This window comes from Meleagris gallopavo, chromosome 6 (genome assembly GCF_000146605.3).
Source record: "Meleagris gallopavo isolate NT-WF06-2002-E0010 breed Aviagen turkey brand Nicholas breeding stock chromosome 6, Turkey_5.1, whole genome shotgun sequence".
Taxonomy (NCBI): domain Eukaryota; kingdom Metazoa; phylum Chordata; class Aves; order Galliformes; family Phasianidae; genus Meleagris; species Meleagris gallopavo.
The window spans coordinates 42,440,010-42,459,120 of NC_015016.2; the positions used below are offsets into that span (position 1 = coordinate 42,440,010).

Below are 19,111 nucleotides of genomic sequence, written 5' to 3' on the forward strand. Positions count from 1 at the left end.
GTCTCTTAACTGTCTTAGATGAACTCTCTCTCGTTTGTCCATGTCTCCTCCTACTGAGGAGCCCCAAACTGGACTAAGTCCTCACCAGCACTAGTTGGAATCCTGTGCACATTGTCAAAGAGGTTACATTATTGTCTTCATCTCCTTCAGATTTATTTATTTTCAGACTGAGAAACACATTGTTTTCTAGTGAAATAATGTACTTGCACTCAGAGCTGTCCTTGAGTTTGGCCCTGGACTGAAACTTTGGGTGAATAATATAATTCATTGCTGCTAGCTACTGACAGTGTATGTGAACAAATATCTTAGTCTGTGATTCAGCAAACAGTATGTAAAAGAATGTGATAATCTCCAAGCTTGAAGTTACTGTAGTGATAATTACTTACACGACTAAAACTGAATTACTAATATGGTCATTTTAGTATTAGCAGCTTACGTATTTGCCTCTGTATTGCTTGACTTATTTTCATTTTTTTCTTTTTAATGGTAAAGTGAAGTTGTGACACTCAAAGAGGTGAATAAGCAGTAACAATCTAGAATATACATGAGTGAGGGAAATTTAATAGAAACCTGCAATGACTGGATTAGAAAGGAGAGAGAAAATGAGTGTTCAGTTCACTCAGAGAGCAGTGAAACCCTGGCACAGCTGTCCATGGAAGAAGCTGTGGATGCCCCATCCCTGGAGGGGCTCAAGGCCAGGTTGGATGGTGCCCAGATTGGAACCAGATGGTCTTTAAGGTATCCCTTCCAAACCAAGCTGTTGTATGGCTCTGCGATGTCCCAGGCTGGAAGCATAAAATTCAGTAAGAGTGAATTTGAAACCAAAAGGTGAAAGTTACATATATCATAAATAGTAGATATGTGGATCCTTGCAAGAGGATGTTGAAGATGCTATAAATATTTCTAGGCTGAAGAACAGACGGGGTAAGTCCTTTGAGAACTGCCAAGAGTGGAAATTGCATCTGTGTCAGACTGTCTTCAAAGCTGGAAAAAGTTGAGCTCGGCAGGGCAGCTGAGGGATAAATAGTCCAGATTTCCCTTATCTGTTCATGGTTGTTACTGTGGATGAATGGAGTCTTTGCTTGGACAGGCAATTCCAAGGCCAGACACCAGCATGGCTTACCTTGTGGTATGAACATGTATTGCAACTCAGTCTATCTCAGTGGTTCTACTAGTGATCACAGAGTAATGTAGTTGTTCAGAAAGAAGAAATGGTTTAAGAGTAAAGCAAAATGGATCAAATCCCTTGGCATCTGTACCTGTACAGGTTCAGGCAAGCTCTTTGGATGGCTGTGCTTGCTGATTTAGGACAATCTGTTCCTCAGATTCTCTCTTATTAGCTTAAATGCATTAGGTGCTGCATAAGTAAAGCCTTTTCTTATTTCCTAATCGTTGAACACAAACATCATACTCTCCTGCTTGAAGACCTTATGTATTTTTAGAAAGAGTGGTGAAAATTCATCCAGATTTCAGCTTAGATTCTTAAAAGTGGGGGGGGGGAGGGGTGGAGGGAGAAAGGTCAGTAGTTCAGGGTGAAGGCAAAAGACAGAAGAAGATTAGCTGTATTGGAAGACTAGATGATCTTGCAAGTTGTTTCCAACCTTGCAATTCTATGATAAGAAATGTGTTGCTCTACCCATTTTTCTAATTTCTTCATTTTTGTTTGCCACTTTTTGCAGTGTGCTTGAAGGATTCTGTTTTATCAGTCCAAAATAACATAACGAAGCAATAATGTTTCATTTTCCATGGGGAAGGCAGGCTTTTATCAGTACGTGAGGGAGAGAGTAGTAATGGACTGGCTTTTCATTATTAATGTACAGCATGTACCCAGTGAATTATGATGGCAGGATGCTGTTCAGCGAGCAGCCAGCAGAGAATTGGATCCTCTTGCTGTGGAAGGATTTTTCATTTCCAGCATGGAGGGCCACTTCTAGTCTGCAAAGCCAGAAGCAGCAAAATGCATTCTCTGCGTCTCCTCATCTCTTCTGGAGCCGGCTCATCTCCATGGCAACTCGTTAGGCTGAAGGGGATGTGGAGCCTGAGGAGGGATGGGTTAGAGACATCCGGGCGGTGGTGTGTGCCCCCACGTCAGCGTATCCGCCCCTTGATAGGGCAGGCTTGGTAACACCCAGCCGAGGCTCCTGTGCAGAGCTGCTTTATTACAGCAGCCACCAGGGCATCTGCTTGAGATATCTCCCTTCTGCATCCTTCTAGATATCTCTGTATTACCCCCTACCCTCCCCCTGAATTACACCCTATCCTCCCCCACCCCTTAGTTTAGTTGCAGCCTCATCGAAGATGTGCAGCTCATTTCTGGCTTCCCACGAGCTGCCTGGTGATGTGCCGTTTTGCACAGGCAGGAAGGCATGGCTACGTTTCACTTGACCTTAGCAGCGAAGTGCAGTCTCGTCTGTTGCTGAAGGATACTGACTATGCAGAAATTTATTGAAGCAGATTACTATGAACTGGACTGGTATTATGAAGAATGCACGGATGGTAAATCTTTTTTTTTTTTTCTCTCCTCACTTCTTGGTGCAGAATCTGAAGCTTGTAAGACTAGAGCATTGTTATCAAATGTTTTAAAAATGAAGTACCTTGTAAAAGGCAGCACCTCGGTGTGGCTGAGGTGCCTGCATCACTGTTGCACCTCAGCGTCTCTTCTGAGCATACTGCAAGAGACTGCTGTAAGGCTTTCTGTATTTCTAAGGGAGTGGCAGGGGAACGTAGGCACTGTACGAGAGCTCCTTGGGCAAGGAGAGAAATATTTGAAATGCTTGCTGTATGTATCATAATTGAGCTGGATTTGTATATGCATAATATAAGATGCTGTAGTGGTTTGTGGTTTAAGGCTTTGTATTTTTCTGCTGTGCCAGTATAATGGAATATCTGTATAGTTAATGTGTTAATAGGCAATATGTGTTTTCTCTCTGGCTGTTTCTCTGTGAAAGACGTTTGTAACGTGACTTCTTAAAATCGATTTACTTCTGGAACTGAAAAACCTACAAACTGTTTTGAAGGTGATCTTCTGAGCCCCTTGTGATCTGTCTGCTTTTTGCCTGGGTGACTAGTTTTTTTATCAGAGCACTTAATATTTTTATCAGACTTCAGGTAGAATGCATGTGAGGAAGATGAGTGCCCAAAATTTTGCTGTCTGCAGAGTGGAAAAATCAAGATTTTTCATCAGTGGCACGTGGTGGTAACCTGTAAAACAGCATGCAGCCTTTGGGAAGACAGTTGTTGTATTTAGATTTTATTCTGGCTGGGGAGCTTGGCTTAAACGAGGCAAACCCAAGCTCACAATGAAACAAGGAACAGTAAGGAGTGTAGCTCTAGGGGCCTATGGGTTGTATGTATGTGATACGGAGAGATATTTTGTAGAGCTTTAATAAGTGCTAAGAGGGGAAGGTGTGTGACAGAATTTGATTGAGTTATTGTGGTCCTGTGGGTGGCACATCGTTCCATTTGTGTCTATGTACTGGATTTCTGAGGTGAGTAAGGTGTCAGAAGGTTGTTAAATTTGAATTTCACTGTTTCAATGATTTTATTCCTGTCCAGATATTCAGGGGGTCAAAGAGCAAAGGTGCATATTTATTTGGAAGGCCTGACTACTTTTAGTAGGACTGAATCCATTATGTAACTTTTATCCTCTCAGTTTAGCCCTAGTAAATACTGTAGCATCTGATTAATCTCTGTGATGTAACAGACTGGGTTGGCCTGCTTTTGGAAGCTTAAGAAATATGACAGTTGTACTGTCACCAAAAACAGTAGCTTTTTTCCAGGTTAAAGGCAGAAGGCCTTCTTCTCAACATTCTTTTTATGATCTTCTATCTGTCTGGTCTAAGTGTCGTTACGCAGAAGTTTGACATGTCTGAATAACTGAGCTAAGAGCTCCTTTTCTCATCAGCTTGGTCGCAAGGTGTGCGCTGTGCTGGAGAAACCATGGGAGTTCCACAGTGATGGAGTACGCAACAGGTATTGAGCAAGCAGTGCAATACCTTGTGGGATCAGGGCCTCCAGCGCTGGGCCCCCACCCAGCATCTGTTTTCTGGGAGCCAAGATCTCCTACAGAAAGTCAACCAGAGCATGTGCCAATGGGAGAGAGCACCTCTGTGAGACAGCAGGGTTGGATGTCTGACAGCGAGAAATCTCTCCTGTGGGTAAGGCATAGTGCTGCTTTGTTTTTGTTTCTTTGTTTTTTAATTGAAATATTCTGTCTGAAGTGGATGGAGAGATGGTGCTGACAGTCCTATCTCAACCTCTTAGGTGAGTGTCAGTCTCGAGGTTTAATGGAATTCCATAGCTTTTAGCTGTCTTCTCCTTATCCCAGTTAAATGTGCGAGAGTGTAGTAGAGGATTTGAGAGGTGCAGTGGAAGCTCTTTGGCCTTTGGTATTGGTACTTTAATTTGGATTTAAAATAGCATCAGTATTTCCTGTTGATGGAGTAAGGTATTCTGATGGTGGTGGGTGACAAAAGGCATATTAAAAGCATAGTAGAAAACAGCTTTTTCAAAGAGCACGTGGTGTCTTATGAGATGCCTTTCTCTTGGTGTTTGATATTCTTGCCATGTATTTGTCAATGCCAGAGTCATCTGCCTGTGATTCCATTTGTATTCAGTAGAGTGATAGGCAGCTGCAGCTCAGCCAACCTGTTTTGAATATCTATTTTAAGACAAAATGAAGCACAGACAGCTTATTTCTCTTCTACACATGGACTCTCCGGAGCTCAGATTTATATGTACATAATATTACGAATCCTACCCATTTTATCAGTTCTGGTAAATATGTCATTGAAGGAGTCAGTGATACACTGAAAATAATACAAGACCTCACAAGAAACCACCCTACAGTATTATTGTTTTCTGATGAAATTGTGCATTTGCTTTGTAAAAGCTGTGTCAGGTCCCTTGTTCTTCCATAGTCATTCCATAATGATGCCAGCATATAAGGCTTTAGTGCTATTGTTTGACTCAATAGGAAAAGAAGTAATTCTCGCTCTTAGCTCAGATTTAATGAACTTCTGTATGGATTGATATAGTAATGATGTCTTCAACTTGTGTTAGGTAGTAGTAATTTTTTTTTAATACCTTGCAGAGGCAAATGAACAAATGCTCAAAACTGACAATTCACAAATCTTTTGGAACTCTCCAGGCTTGAAATAATGAAGTAATACCTTTTATGTAATGTCCTTTACAGAGTTTATTTTTGGCAAGACTAAATGGAATTAGGCAAGAAGGTGTTTCTTTATTTGAATGTTGGATCACCAGTGTTAACTAACATTATAATAAATTGAAACCTATATTAATAAGAAATACTGTGCCATGCTTTTAGATGCGTTTTCCAATGTAACATTTTTGTATCGTGTGACAGTTGCCACCTTATTTGGAATTAATAAAATACGTGTGTTGCTCTGTAAGTAATGCCTCCTATTTCTTTCCGTGGAAACTGCAACAGATACAAAGAGCACAACAATAACACAGAATCAAATAGGAGGCATTACTTTCAGAGCAGCCCTGGTAGATTAGAGAGTGGAAATAGCTCGGTGTATACGGGAACAGGACATTCATTACTTTCATAGCAGATTTTGAGGTGGACAGTATTAATGATTAAAGAGGAAAAGGTGAAGCCTTTGCAGGCATGTGTCATGAAGGAGAACAGTATAAATGTCTAGCTTCATCTCAGTTTTTGTTTGTTGTTTTTTTAAAGAGGTAAAATAGATTCTTAAGGAACACAGAACTCAATTTAGGTGGAAAAAAAAAAAAAGAATAATGCAAAAAACTCCCACAGATTCCCAAACAGAAAAAAAGCAGATAGATAGATACCTGTAAAAGTCTTTATGAATAGCCTTCCCTGTGCTTCTCTCTGGGGCCAGTTCTTCCACCCTCTCAGTGAGCAATGCAAGAGAAATCCAGCTTGACTATGGAACAAGTAATTTTTTTGTAGGATTTCTCTCATTACTCATTTATTTCTATCTAAAAATCTCCACTTTGGTGCCTGAGAGTTCATTGCCTGTAATTCCAGGTGGCTTTGTGTGTGTGCGTGTGTGTGTGAGAGAGAGACATTGGAACTTTCATTTCTCTTTTCTTCTCCATGAGCTTCAGCAGTTGCTTGTGGAGAAAACAGCATTTTATCCCTTTTTCTTTATCCTCACAGTCCCTCTGTGTCTCCCATTTGTCTCACATCAAAGCTTCTATCCTGTTACATGTTTGCCCAAGTGACTTCATCTCACTTTTGTGGTCATTCTGGCACTTCTTGCTCTGCTCCCTATCTTTTAACTCCCACCCATGCTTTCCTCCTGCTTGTACAGAAGTGTTTTCATCTCTTCTCCATCTGCAGATACTGTTTGGTACACGTCTCTTCTGTTTTTTATTCCATTGTAACTATTATCAACAAGTTCCTGAACTTTCTCTTTTAGTTGGGCAATAATTAACAGTGCTAATGTTTGTTCTCCTTGACCTGCCAGCACAATTACTTATTCCCATTTTATTATTAACAGTGTGCCTTTGCAGATGTGAAACAGCGTCCTAGTTATCTTCCTTGTGGCTCTGTTGTTTTTTTTTAATCACTCCTTAAAAGCAGCATTAGGAGAATATTTCCTATTCTGTGCCACGTTTCTAAGTGTTCTTGGATCTCCATGGTTCTTCCTCCTTGCATCTCAGTTACAGGTAACCTCGCAAATGTCTGCCAGCTCTGTGGTGACACAGTCAACCTTTAAGCCTGAAATATGGCTTGACACTTTCTTACAACAGGAGTTCAGCTGATGGTTGAGCATTTCTGAATCCTCATACTGTCTCATACATTTGCCTCTTCTATCTCCGTGCCTGTGGGCATGGTAACTCTGGTGTTACTCTGGATGTCATCAGTGAGCATTCCGTCTACATCCGTGAGAACATTATAGATGTGTTGAAGGCTAATTCTAAGCAAACGGAGCTACCTTTGTGTTAGGTATCAGAAGAATGAATACTTAATATCCTTAACTGGGGACATTCATCCCACTGTATTAGGTATCAGAAGAATAATTACTTAGTTTCCTTAGCCAGGGTCTTTCCAGTACCAGTATGCCTTGAAGGGAAAATTAATTGATCAGGAGACTTGGCAAGAAAACCCTAGATCTGTGAATCTTTACAATTGTATGAAAATAACCATTCTGAGGAGAAAGGACTGGAAAAACATTAACTTTGCAACTTTTGTATATAAACACTGTGTGGAGAGTTTCACACTTGTGCTTGATTTGTGGGAAATCACCAAGCACCCAGGCTTGTGCAATCCTGAGATTAATGAGCAGTGTCTCTCCTGAGTGTGTGATTATCGATTACTGCACACTGGGCAACAAATCACTTTTCAGACAACACTTGTAGCACGTAGTCTTGAAAACAGCCCTTGTTCCCTAGGTATGCGGATCCATTTCTCCTTCGGTTTTTTGCTTCTTCATCCTTGATAAATGTGATTGAACCTTGCAGATATGCATGCAATCATTGAAATAATTTTCCAATTTCCTTCTTTTGCCACATTACTTCCTTTTCTTTATTCCTCTGTTGACTCTATGTCTATTTAGACCTAAGCTGCTGTTACTTGTATATTGTCTTTAAGTGGCTTATTTTTCAGTATAGAGGTATAATTTCCTCTTGAGTCTGTTCAACTGCTGTATTTATAGATAAGCTCTTTCCTGTTTCGTCCCAATTTAGTCTTTCCAGAAACATAAGGTGCTGTCCTTTTGGCTGAAGCAAATTAATTGGTTGTGTTTTTTTTAAGAGTGGGAGATGTGCATAATACACAGACATACATTTTGTAAGCAAACATACAAATCTGTATACATTTGAACAATTTAACTTTGACTGTATGTCCTAATGGAAAGTATGTATCAGTGGCCAATTTATGCTCACTCTCTGGAAAGCCCACCCCAAAACACCCCTATTTCTTCATCAGGGTACTTTAGAACCTAGATGCTGCCATTTTAACCAGTGTTTTTAGGACTTGGTTGCCTATGGAGAAGCTTTTTGTTCTAAATGCAGCATTGTTACTGATTAATTGCTGTGATTATGTGCAAAAGCGTAGATATTTTTATTGATAAAGGAGGTTAGAATATTTTGAGTGCACCAGAATTGCATGAACGAGTCAGAATAAGAGAGTTCTATGCATTGTGTCCTGCTCCACCCTTCTTAAACTAACTCTGGGTTTGTTTCCTTTTCTGTTGCAAAGTTACCAAAGGTAAGGACTGTACCTTAATGCAGGAATTGCATTAGAAGTGTGTACGTGTGTTTGGCATGATTATTTAACAAGCTTCCCGAAAGGAGATGAATGTCTTCTGCTAATTGAGTAGCCTACGTGCTGAGTTGATTACAGCTATTACACTAAATTTACTTTGCAGCAGCAGCCCTTAAAAGTGTGTATTTGTCCTGGTATGCTATATAAGCCATTAAGTCTGTGTTTACAGAAAATATTAAAATCTCTTTTGAATTTTTCCTGATTAGAATGTGTATTTTCAGAACTGTGTACAGTTTGGCTTCCGTCACTCCTTGCTGTTTGGTACCTGCTGGCGACTTGCCTCTTAGTCTTTGGCACATAAACATTCCTGCACCGGCAAAGGGACTTAATGCAAAGTACCACTAAAAATGAGCTGATGGCCTAAGAGTGCAGTACTCATTATTTCCTCACCCACTATATAGATCAGCATATATATAATGTGTTTTAACAATATTAGGAGAGTAGATACTGCAACGCTTGTTTTTCTTCTGGTTTCTGAATGTCAGAGTCCATGTTGTTTGCATTGTGAGCCGCAGGTCAAAAGTCAGCATGTAAGAATATTAATTATATTGCTGTCTATATTGGGCAGCAGCATGCATGTTTTTGTGTGCCACATGCTATCCTGTTCTCCCTATGAGTTAGCTGGTTAACTATGGCTGAATACTTGGCAGGAACATTAAAGCCACAGAATATCAGTAGAGTTGGCAAGGGTGGGAGTTTTTGTCCCTAAGATTTGAAAGGTGCTTCTTGCATTCATTCAAAAAGGTGTCTGAAAAAGGTGTCTCAGTTTGCTTTAGTATTTCCCTGAATTTCCATTCTCTACCTATTAAATTGGTAAATTACTTCTAGATTATGGGTTATGTCTCTCCACCCTTTTTTTCCCTTTTTTTTTTTTTTGAGTAATCCTGGTAATTACAGTAGATGTGTGTCATGTCTTATCTGAGCCTTTGTGAATGATGTGTTTCTTAAGCCATCCAGTCTTCTAAGCCTGCAAAATGGGGCATTTGGCTGAAATCTAATGGCAGGTGGATGTTCAGCTCAGTTGGACATGTGTGTAATTCCCATCTCTGAGCAGTACCATTTTTTCTAAGGAGCAAGTGAAGTAGAGCAGTGAACTGTCTGAAAGGAAAGGCAACCAAAGGCAGTGTTGCAGAGGAGGGGCTTGGATTTGTTTGTTGCAGGACCTGATCCTGGAAAGATCTGAGGTCTGAATGGAAAAAGGTATTGTCAACTTTTATGTTTGTTACATACTCAGTGAAATTTGTGGATGATCACAAGTCCTGGAACTGATTTGAGGCCTGAGATGCTGGGGGCAAATGGGATTCTTACTGGCTGGTGGTTGCTGTCGGTGGTAGTTTTAAATTTGATTTATTTTCAAGAGTTATGGTCCACCGTTACAGGGGAGAAATGGAGATAGTAAAGCTTTAAGAATTCAGATATGGGAAGGAATCTACATGATATTACTGATAAAGTGAGGTCCTCAGTCTCCCCACTTGGCTGCTTCGTCCATGACGCAGGTTGAGGTGTTTTCTTTAGGAGGCAAAGGGCACCGGTCTGCCACAGGTAATGAGGGAGGTAACTTGGCAAACACTGAGTATCCATAGCTGCAAGAAGTTAAATAAGAAAGTTAATGCTCCCTGTGTGTGTCGTGAAGTTTAGCAAAAGGAGTTTTGTTTCTAGTTCAAGTAGAGGAAACACGCGCGCCCTCAGAGATGCATCGGAGGTGCTGTATGTGGGCTTGAGGTGTTTCATTTCCCATAACATACAGTCAAGATGACTGTGGAAAACAAAGCTATTTGATAGCCAGAGGCTAAAGTGTGGGTAGATGGCCACCACTGCCTGAAAGGGCCAGGGCTGAGGAGATAGCAGTGCCAGGGCTATTGGGGAGGGACTGTCAGCGTGTTCATTGGTGTGTCTGAAGCACTGACAGCACCCCTGAGTACAAACTGCCCGCCCTCTGGGCTGGTATGAGGAACAACCTCAATCTCACGGTAATTATTAGACAGATGGTCTCGTCACTCCTCCACCCTGTCTGTACCAGGCAAAGCTGCTGTGCTGAGGGCACACGCAGTCATTCGGGAGCTCCCTGGCTGAGCATGTGAGTGAAGAAAGATGGTACTCTGCTCTGTGGAGCCCTGCTACTGCTCTCCCCAGGGGTACCTCTGTGGGGGGAATGACATCCTGTCGCCTGTCAGACTGAGGCGCTGCACCGCATCTATCTGGGACAGCTTCAGCAATGTCAGGAAACGAAGAGGAAAGCTTTGAATATGAGTACAAGGAGGAAAATCAGAGGGAGAGCGCGTTTAACAGACAGAACCTTGAGATCTTGGAAGAAGGTACTTTCTACCTTTTTTTTTTTTAAATCTTTACATTAGTAATGCATGGCAGCCTGTAAAGGATTTGAGAAGTGTGAGTGAATTTAAACCTACTGCATTTTTCAATCCTTTTTAATGCGTACCCACTGCCTTCAGGTGAAAGAGTAATGAAATAGTTGTGTGGTGGTAGAATTAATCTTAACTTAGATACGTTTGTTAAAGAATACATGCATGACCAACAGATGTAGGCTTTGCAATAGATTTTTATATAATAAAACTGGATGAAAAAAATTACCTTTCTCTAATGTAGTGAATGTAGAAATGTAGTGCATTTTTTTTTATATATGCAGCTCATACATGTATTGTGACTCTGAGTATGTCAGTTTGTCATTCGGCAGGGACTTCTAAAAACGAGCAAAAGAACTGGGTAACAGTCTCGTGCTTATCCATGCTTGAAAGCATGTAGACAGAAATAATCCCAAGTTTTGGGTCAGTGGCTTTGCCTTTTGACAAAGAAATGGCCCCAAATCTTCTCATATGTTGTGGAAATAATAGGTATTTGTAGAATTGCAGACAACTGGCCTGTTAGGGTGAGAGTGCATAGGCTCCATCAGAAGAGGGGTGGCCAGCAGGGACAGGGAGGTGATTGTCCCCCTCTACTCTGCTCTTGTGAGGCCCCATCTGCAGTACTGTGTCCAGGTCTGGAGCCCCCAATACAAGACAGAGAGCTGTTGGAGAGGGTCCAGAGTAGGGCCACGAAGATGATCAGGGGACTGGAGCACCTCCCCTACAAAGACAGGCTGAGGGAGCTGGGCTTGTTCAGATTGGAAAAAGAAGGCTGGGGGGTCACCTCATCGCAGCCTTTCAGTACCTAAAGGGAGCCTACAAACAGGAGGGGAATCAACTCTTTGAAAGGGTAGATAACAGGAGGACAAGGGGAAATGGTTTAAGTTGAGGAAGGGAAGATTTAGGTTGGATGTCAGCGGGAAATTCTTTACTATAAGAGCGGTGAGGTGCTGGAACAGCTGCCCAGAGAGGTTGTGGATGCCCCGTACCTGCAGGTGTTTAAGGTCAGATTGGATGGGACCCAGAGCAGTCTGATCTAGTATTAAATGGGAAGGTCGGTGGCCCTGCATTTGACACTGGTGTTGGAGATTCATGATTCCTGAGGTCCCTTCCAACCCTGGCCATTCTGTGACTCTGTTGTATATTCTCTTGCTCACCCGCTGTGTGGAGCATGTACCTTCCCATTCAGGGCCTGCTACCAGCCCCTCTAGCCATTTTTTTTTCAGGACATTGGGCACTGAAAGCTAAATCTACCATGTATGTTATTTCACATGCTGTGAATTTTACTCTAAAATAATGATTTTTGCAGTAGAGGATTGATATTTCCAAGCATGCTATCCTACAGCTGATATAAAGATACTTGGAACGATTGACCTTATGGGAAGCCACGTCCAAAGTTTGTATGTGAAAAGGCCTTCCATGGACATAACACTGTCATTGAACCTTTTACACAGGACTTGTCTCTAAAAAATTCCTCAGCATGGAGTATTGCACCTGGATTTCAATCATAAACTATCGGTGTTCCTTGTGTCTCTGAAGGAATTTAAGACAACTTGGTCTATCTGTGCGTAATAGAAGGGTGCTTGAGAGAATACTGGGGAAAGAGCAGCTTTAAAATTGGGGTTTGGGATGGAGAGGAAACTGTATCTGGTTAGGCAGAAATACTTTGTTTCATATTTGATTCTTATTTTTTTGGTGGTGAAATGGCTGCTGAAACACATATTATGGTGTTCTTATTCTTCCTCTGTATTTTACCTTTCATGGAGATCTAAGTACATTCTGAGCCTATTCTTGCTGATTTCAAGTGAAAAAGGAACATTGAGTTCTATCTGGGATAAATTTAGTTCTGTGTATCTTCAGTGCCTACCACTCAAGAGCTCAGTGTGTATCTGAAATGCCTTTTAAAGATGCCTCTCTCTTCCACCTGTACGTTCAGGTCACCTACATACTTAATGTAGTAGTGATGTACTTGCACAAAAATGATGTCTGATACTTCTAGGTATCTTTTCACATGGCACACTTTTTAATGACAGTGTTTCTGTTGGGGGTGAGCCAATTCATCTTTAAGTAAAGATGATAGAAACACTAGCTTGTATCCTTTCCCTGCTGAAGAGAATCTGGCTGTAAGTCTAGTATAAGAAAAGGGAAAACTGAAGAACATGTTTCATTAATGATTTGCAGTTTTTCTGTTTACTCTGAGTTTCTTAATGTTCTCATGGAAAGAAGGAGGTAAAAATTGTGCAATTAAGACTCAACTGTTCAGTATATCACCTGAAGAGGTCTCACTACTTGATTGTTCTATCCATGATCTTTTTGACAATGAGTTTTTTCCTTTCACAGCATTTAGAACTTTTGAGATCAATCCTGTTTTTAAAACCTCTGTCACAGAACTAGTGTTACATTGGGCAGCATTACAGAATCAGTGGTCCTGATAAGTGTGGGAGGCACCTTCATATAGGTCCAGGCAGAACAGTCTGAGAGTCAGGATGTTGCTTTTGAGTTGCAGTTTGTTCAACAGTAATGTTTGCTCTACATTTGATGGTTTTTGAGCTGACTGCAGAAAAGGGATAGTTGTTGATAACATCTGTTCAGTTTTTGTTGGTTTAAAATAAAACCTTTCAGCTCTTCTTGGCTCTTGCGCTGCTGGGTCAGCTAATTCTCAGACTGGGTTGTGTTGTGAAGCTTTCTTTTGCAAGTAGGACAGGAAGAGGCTATATTCCTTGTTCAAAACCTGTGATGGTACCAGTCATTATCATTTCAGTTTACTAATGTAGTAGATTAAAACCCCTCTATCTACCCAAGTTTAATTTTAAAAACTCTTATGATCACTTCTAAAATCTCAACTTCAGGCACATCATGGGTCTTAATTACAGAAAGTGTGAATTGTGTGTTTTGTCTTACAAAGATGTTCACTAGAATTGAGGTCATAAAAGGGTCTGAATCTTTAAACACTAGCAGCTGACAATACATGGCTTTTAATACAGCCTTGTGACTTCATTTTAAGATTTTGAAAAGGTTTCGAGTCCAGATTCTGGTTTAAGCCCTATGCACATTTATTCACTTACTAGTTGTAATGGCTGTAGTCCAGATATTTCTTGACAAGAAATGAATGAAGGAGGAGAATGTCAGGACAATAAGTCAATGAATAGTAGACAAAAAATCCTATTGGGGGAAAAAAAGAAGTTGACAGAAGAGCTGTGATGGATTCTATCAGTAAATGAAGCTGTGATGGATTCTATCAGTAAATGGTAGGCATTAAGGTTATGGTAAGTCATGGGGCCCAAACATTGGGCAGTTTCCTTAGTTTTGCTTTGTAGCTGTACTTTCCAAGGTACCACACTTGATCTGTGTTTGTATTAATAGATGGAACACCTATATGATATTCTTGTTGGGGGCGGAAATCTGTTGGTATTGCCTACTGGTGGTGTTGTTTGTCATGTTGTTGTTGTGGATTTGCTGAATGAGTCTGTGTTGTTCACAACAGCGTTCCTTCAAACTCCTTGCCCACAGTGTGACTGTGGGGCAGCGGCCGTCTACCAGGGCTGCACAATGACCTCCATCTGCCCTGAGCACACCTGCCTCCTGCAGAAGGCTGCACTCCTGCCTCGGGAGAGGGAGGGCAAGGCCGCAGGCCTGCAGGCGTGCTGTGTGTGAATTAGGGGTCCTGGCAAGTCCTGCCTCAGGAGCACGTTTTCCAAGCTCCTGTGACAAAAGTCTCTTTAAGATGTTAAGCTGCTCAGGTGAATGTGTTCCCTGAGGCCCACCATCTGGGTTGTGCCAGACCCCAGTGGCCAGAAGCCTCTGCTTTGATTTAGCCAGGGCTGCTAGAAACTTCTCTTTAGCAGGGGAGAAGCTAAACCTTTCTAGCTTGAATGATAGCAGAGCTGGTGGAACATTTCATTTCTGAGTTTGTTTGAAAGGAAATATATATGCTGTGACACCGTTCCAGGATAGCCCCATGCCCCTCACTTGATCAAGGTAGTGCTTATGGTAACCTGTGCCAGAGAGTAACAACTAGTGGCTCTGGGACTGAAACTGTGAGTTTTGGTAATTACTTTATGCACAGAATGCAAAGCTAAACCAGTGTGAGCTGAGGAGTCTGAGCCTGCCACAGAATGTCTGCCAGACTGTATTACGTACAGGTCAGTATTACCTTCCCTAAAAGTGGAACTTTATCGTCTTATCTGCCTTCTGTTGACAGTGATGAGAAGTGAAAAGGAAGAGGAGCAATGAGGCCTGAGCTTCCCTCTTCAGCCTTGGTTGCTCTTATTTCTTCAGCACAAAAATTAGGATGGGGTGTGTCACAGGGAGGAAGTGTTGGTTCTGGTCAGCCAGTGCAGCCGGGGCTGATGTCACCTACAACTGCTGGCTCCGGTGTTGTTTTTCCACCTGCTCCCCGTTTGGAGAAGGTGGCTCAGTGCAGCAGTTCCCAATAGTAACACCGTTGTTCCCCTTCCACTCCCTGGCTTTTTCCTGCTCCTGGAAACGGACTTTTCTTTTAAACAGCGTGATGGCTGCGTGGCTTTCAGGGCACAGTCCAGGCTGGCATGTACTTTCTTCCCTGGCACCTTCAGCTTGGCAGTTGGTGCTTTAGGCAGTGCAGAACTCAAAGGAAGCTTCTGGTCAGATGCTGCTTAAATGAGTGATGAGAAACAAATGCAAAGTACATCTTCTCAATTGTAATCCGATTGAGAAACATCACAGTGTGGATAACTGTAAATCTACAAGCCTTAAGAGAGAATGAAGATGGTGCTAGGTACTTTAAGTCAGAGGAAAATCTTGATTGGTCCATTTTTGTGCTTGACTTAAAAAAACAAAAAACAAACAAAAAACCCCAACCCACAGCTCTGCTACCAGTGATCTGTTTGTATCATGTATTGAAAATAACATGATAGAAGCATTCTTTGTTCTTTGTTTTGTTTTGTATATGTGACAGTAATTTCAAAGCTCAGCAAAAATGAGTGCTTGTGAAATTCTGTGCTCTACTTTCTAAGGATTTTTCTTTTTTAATGTTCTGTCTTTATTGCCTAATGGCTTTCTCCATAAACAGTGAGGTGCAAAGTACATTGGATTTGGATGTATGCATGCATGCATTTAGATACTACAGTCCCTATCGTCCTCAGGCAAAAATAATACTAGGTTGCAAATGAGCAAAAAGAGGTCAGTGAATTGGTTTTGCATTACAGAGCATTGTCCTTCATATGCTCTTGTTTTATCTACAGTTGTGTTATGAGGCTCTCATATTCATCAGAAAGCAAAGCAGGCTAGAAGCCTAAGGTGTTTTTTTCCTCTGTGTTTCACTCATCAGAGCTCAAAATAATGCATCTTTTTCACTTGGTAGATTTTTTTGACTACTAAGGAAATCAAAATCACTGCTCTAGCAGTTGGCCTAACGTTAACTTGGAAAGATTGACTACATACTTAAACAGTTCTGAATTTTTCAAATGCTGCTGCTGAATTGCTTTCTCTCTGTTCTACCTTTTCTTCCCCTGCTGCCTATGTTTTGGCGGGGGTGGGGGGGGGAACCTGTTTTTAAGCTTGCCCTCTCTCCAAAAGCAATGCTTTCCTCTCCCCTGGTGTCAGTCTGTGGTGTTTCTGCTGGGTTGCACCTTGTGTGACTGTAGGATGCAGCTGACAGAGGGTTTTATTATATGCAATCTTTTGAAGTTTGTTTCCACTTGGATACTGAGAAGGATGAATAATGTATCATTTTGGCTTTGAAACCATTTCACATTGTCAGAATAATATATGAAGACCTCTGTGTTAACTGTGACCAACAGAAGGTCAATGTTAGCTCTGAAATACAACTGCTGTTGGTGACCAGATTGCTACTGCTCTACCAGTAACGTCTGTTGTGACAGCTTCTCTGGTTTGTCAGCAGAAACTGGAAAGAAAATTAACTTTATCTTATATCTGCTTGTTGGCAAGGTTACCTTTCCCTTGAAGCTCAGAAATGTTAATTATACAAAAAAGTTTGTATCTGTGTGCAACTCATTCTAGTGTTCCATGTATTGAAATGGCTGTTTAACAACAGCAGGTTACCGAGGCAGTCTGATAAAGATTAAATGGTAAAATCAGAAGGAATAGCAACATGAGCAACTGTCTGTGTGGTACCAACCTTGATTTCTCTTTCTTCGCCTGAGTGACCTTATTCTGTCTGTGGGAGCACCGTCCTTCTATCAGCTAGGGCACACGTACACCTGACATAGAACGGGGTGGAGTTGGCATGGTCACAATTGGTGGAGATTGTCAGTATTTATATCTCAAATGTAATTTTATGGCTGTAAGGGAATGTTGTAACCAAGGGAACTACTTACTGTGCCATTGTTTTGGAAAATAAACCCTTGATGTCAAGGCTTCTGATAGGTGTTATTGCATGACCTTTGAACTTGTCTATTAATTTACATTACCACAAAAATGACGTTTTATTGTGAATTATCTTTTGTAAGCCCCTCTGTTTTCTTAACTAGTTTCTATGGAAAACTTCTTTTTACCTCCTTTGGTTAATACAGTTGATGTTCTCTTCAAGATACTACAGGTTATTTTCCTGTGGCATCCTGTTTAGTCAAAGCAGATTGTAGAGCTTTTAGCTTACAGATACCCTGTTATTGGTGATTCTTTATATTGCTATGTAATTTTGGTCAAGTTACTACTTTGAAGTGGAACCTTCATCCCGTTTCCACTTTCAGGCATAGTTATTTGGATAAATGGAATTATTTTTTGCGTATCCTCGAATGATGTTTTCTGGAATTCCCTGGCAGTACTCACATCACTGAAATGTTTTCAGGATTCGTTCCTCAAAATCAGAGCTTGAGAAACAGGAAAATAAACAAAATAAATGTGATTCTTACTCTATTCTACTGTTTAAGTATGGAAAAACAAAACAAAACATTTCAACAGATATCAGAGTACTGCTGTACTTGACATATTATTGATGTGCCTTAGTGCTGATGGACTGTATATTTATGTGCAGGTATCCTATACTTGTAATTGGGCAGCATTATTTCCTTATTGCTGCACCCAGTGCACTTTATTTTTTAATCTTATTAGGCCTTGTTTTTGTTTCTCCCAACCCCCCTTGATGCATGCTGAAGTGGCATTAGCCAGTCTATCAGGCTGAGCTTTAACTGACATTGTCAAGGGTAAATCCCCTGAAGAACAATTTGCATTACAGCAATCTGCTAGCCAATAGTCAATACAATCAGCTCAACTTTAATAAACAATCTGGTTTGGGTTTTTTTCAGAAGTACAAGGTTTGAGCAGCTGAAAATAAAAATAATATATAAGAATGGAGCAGGAAGTGCTATTGGTTCTTCAGATTATTTATGAATTTTTTAGAAAACTTGCAGATCTCTGGATAATTTTGTGCAGGTTCTTAAACGACTACCTAGGGTGGTAGACTAAACTTTGGCATACATCCTTCAATCTAACAAAGCTCCCAGTTCCACCTTAGCATTTTATCACCAACACCCAGTTTTAGTAGACATTTTTACTGTGTCCCTGGTGTTGTAGTCTGAGTGTTATAAAAATGGGCTGTTATTTTGCATGCATTTTGTGATGGCTTTGCTGTCTCATACCGTAATGCTTAGATCTTATCAATTTAATATGATGTATTATTCATGGCGAATAGTGTTATTAAAGTTATTGGAGTTGCTTATTCATGAAACAATTCTGCATACAATGCAGTGACTAGCTGACACGACAGAATCCTATTCTTATGTCTAAGAACATGTATTCACGTCTTCCTTGATTTTTTTTTTTTTTTCCCAAAAACTTGATGCATTCCTTTTTGGAGAAGAAAATTTTAATATTTTACTGACTTACTCTGCCACCAAAAATACAGATTCTCATTACAAAAGAGAAACACCAGTGTTCTCAGTTTAACTTGGAGCTCTGATATTGTGTTTTTTTATGTTTTGATACACTAACCTGAAAGATGAAATAAGTAGTTTTAAGCTGTAAACTGATGTAAATGCATATTCTTTAAAGGATATATTTTTCTCCAAGTGGTGTTGCCAATATTATTCTTAACATTTTACCTTATTTTCTTACAGTTTTATGTGCTGAAAGAGTGGGCCAGATGACTAAAACATACAATGACATAGATGCTGTTACACGTCTGCTTGAAGAGGCAAGTATTGTATCTCATTAAAGACCTATACACAGTATGAGAAAATAGTACAGAAATTATGTGGTACTAATAGTGACTGCTGGTAGATGTTTGTCTGAAAAACATCTACCAGCAGTCACTATGTAAACTTCATCTCATTGCTTACTAATGGGTAAGGTAGATAATATTTTTAAGTAAGGGCCATTTATTTACATCAGTCATATGGATTCATTACTTGTGCTTATTTTTCAAATTAGACCATTTAACTTATTCTTGGCCAAATATTTGCTCAAATGAATAGAGGAGTACATGTAAAGCCAGTACTATTATTATTGCTGGTTTATTATTATAAAAATAAATTCACAATTACTGTATTCA

The 19,111-nt window shown here is 40.6% G+C and overlaps 1 protein-coding gene across 6 annotated transcripts in view; it reads left to right on the forward strand.

The window, feature by feature from the left end:
• The window catches only part of TRAK1 (trafficking kinesin protein 1), a 104,118-nt gene that overhangs the window by 48,080 nt on the left and 36,927 nt on the right, over window positions 1–19,111 (forward strand). For 3 of the 6 annotated variants that reach the window (XM_010712968.3, XM_003207269.4, XM_031553970.1), the window contains exon 4: window positions 18,678–18,754. In XM_010712968.3, the coding sequence (XP_010711270.1) occupies window positions 18,678–18,754 (77 nt within the window). Of the gene's footprint in view, window positions 1–2,196; window positions 2,497–10,271; window positions 10,579–18,677; window positions 18,755–19,111 lie in introns of those variants that run through there. The other 3 variants (XM_010712970.3, XM_031553969.1, XM_010712969.3) reach the window with 3 other exon arrangements.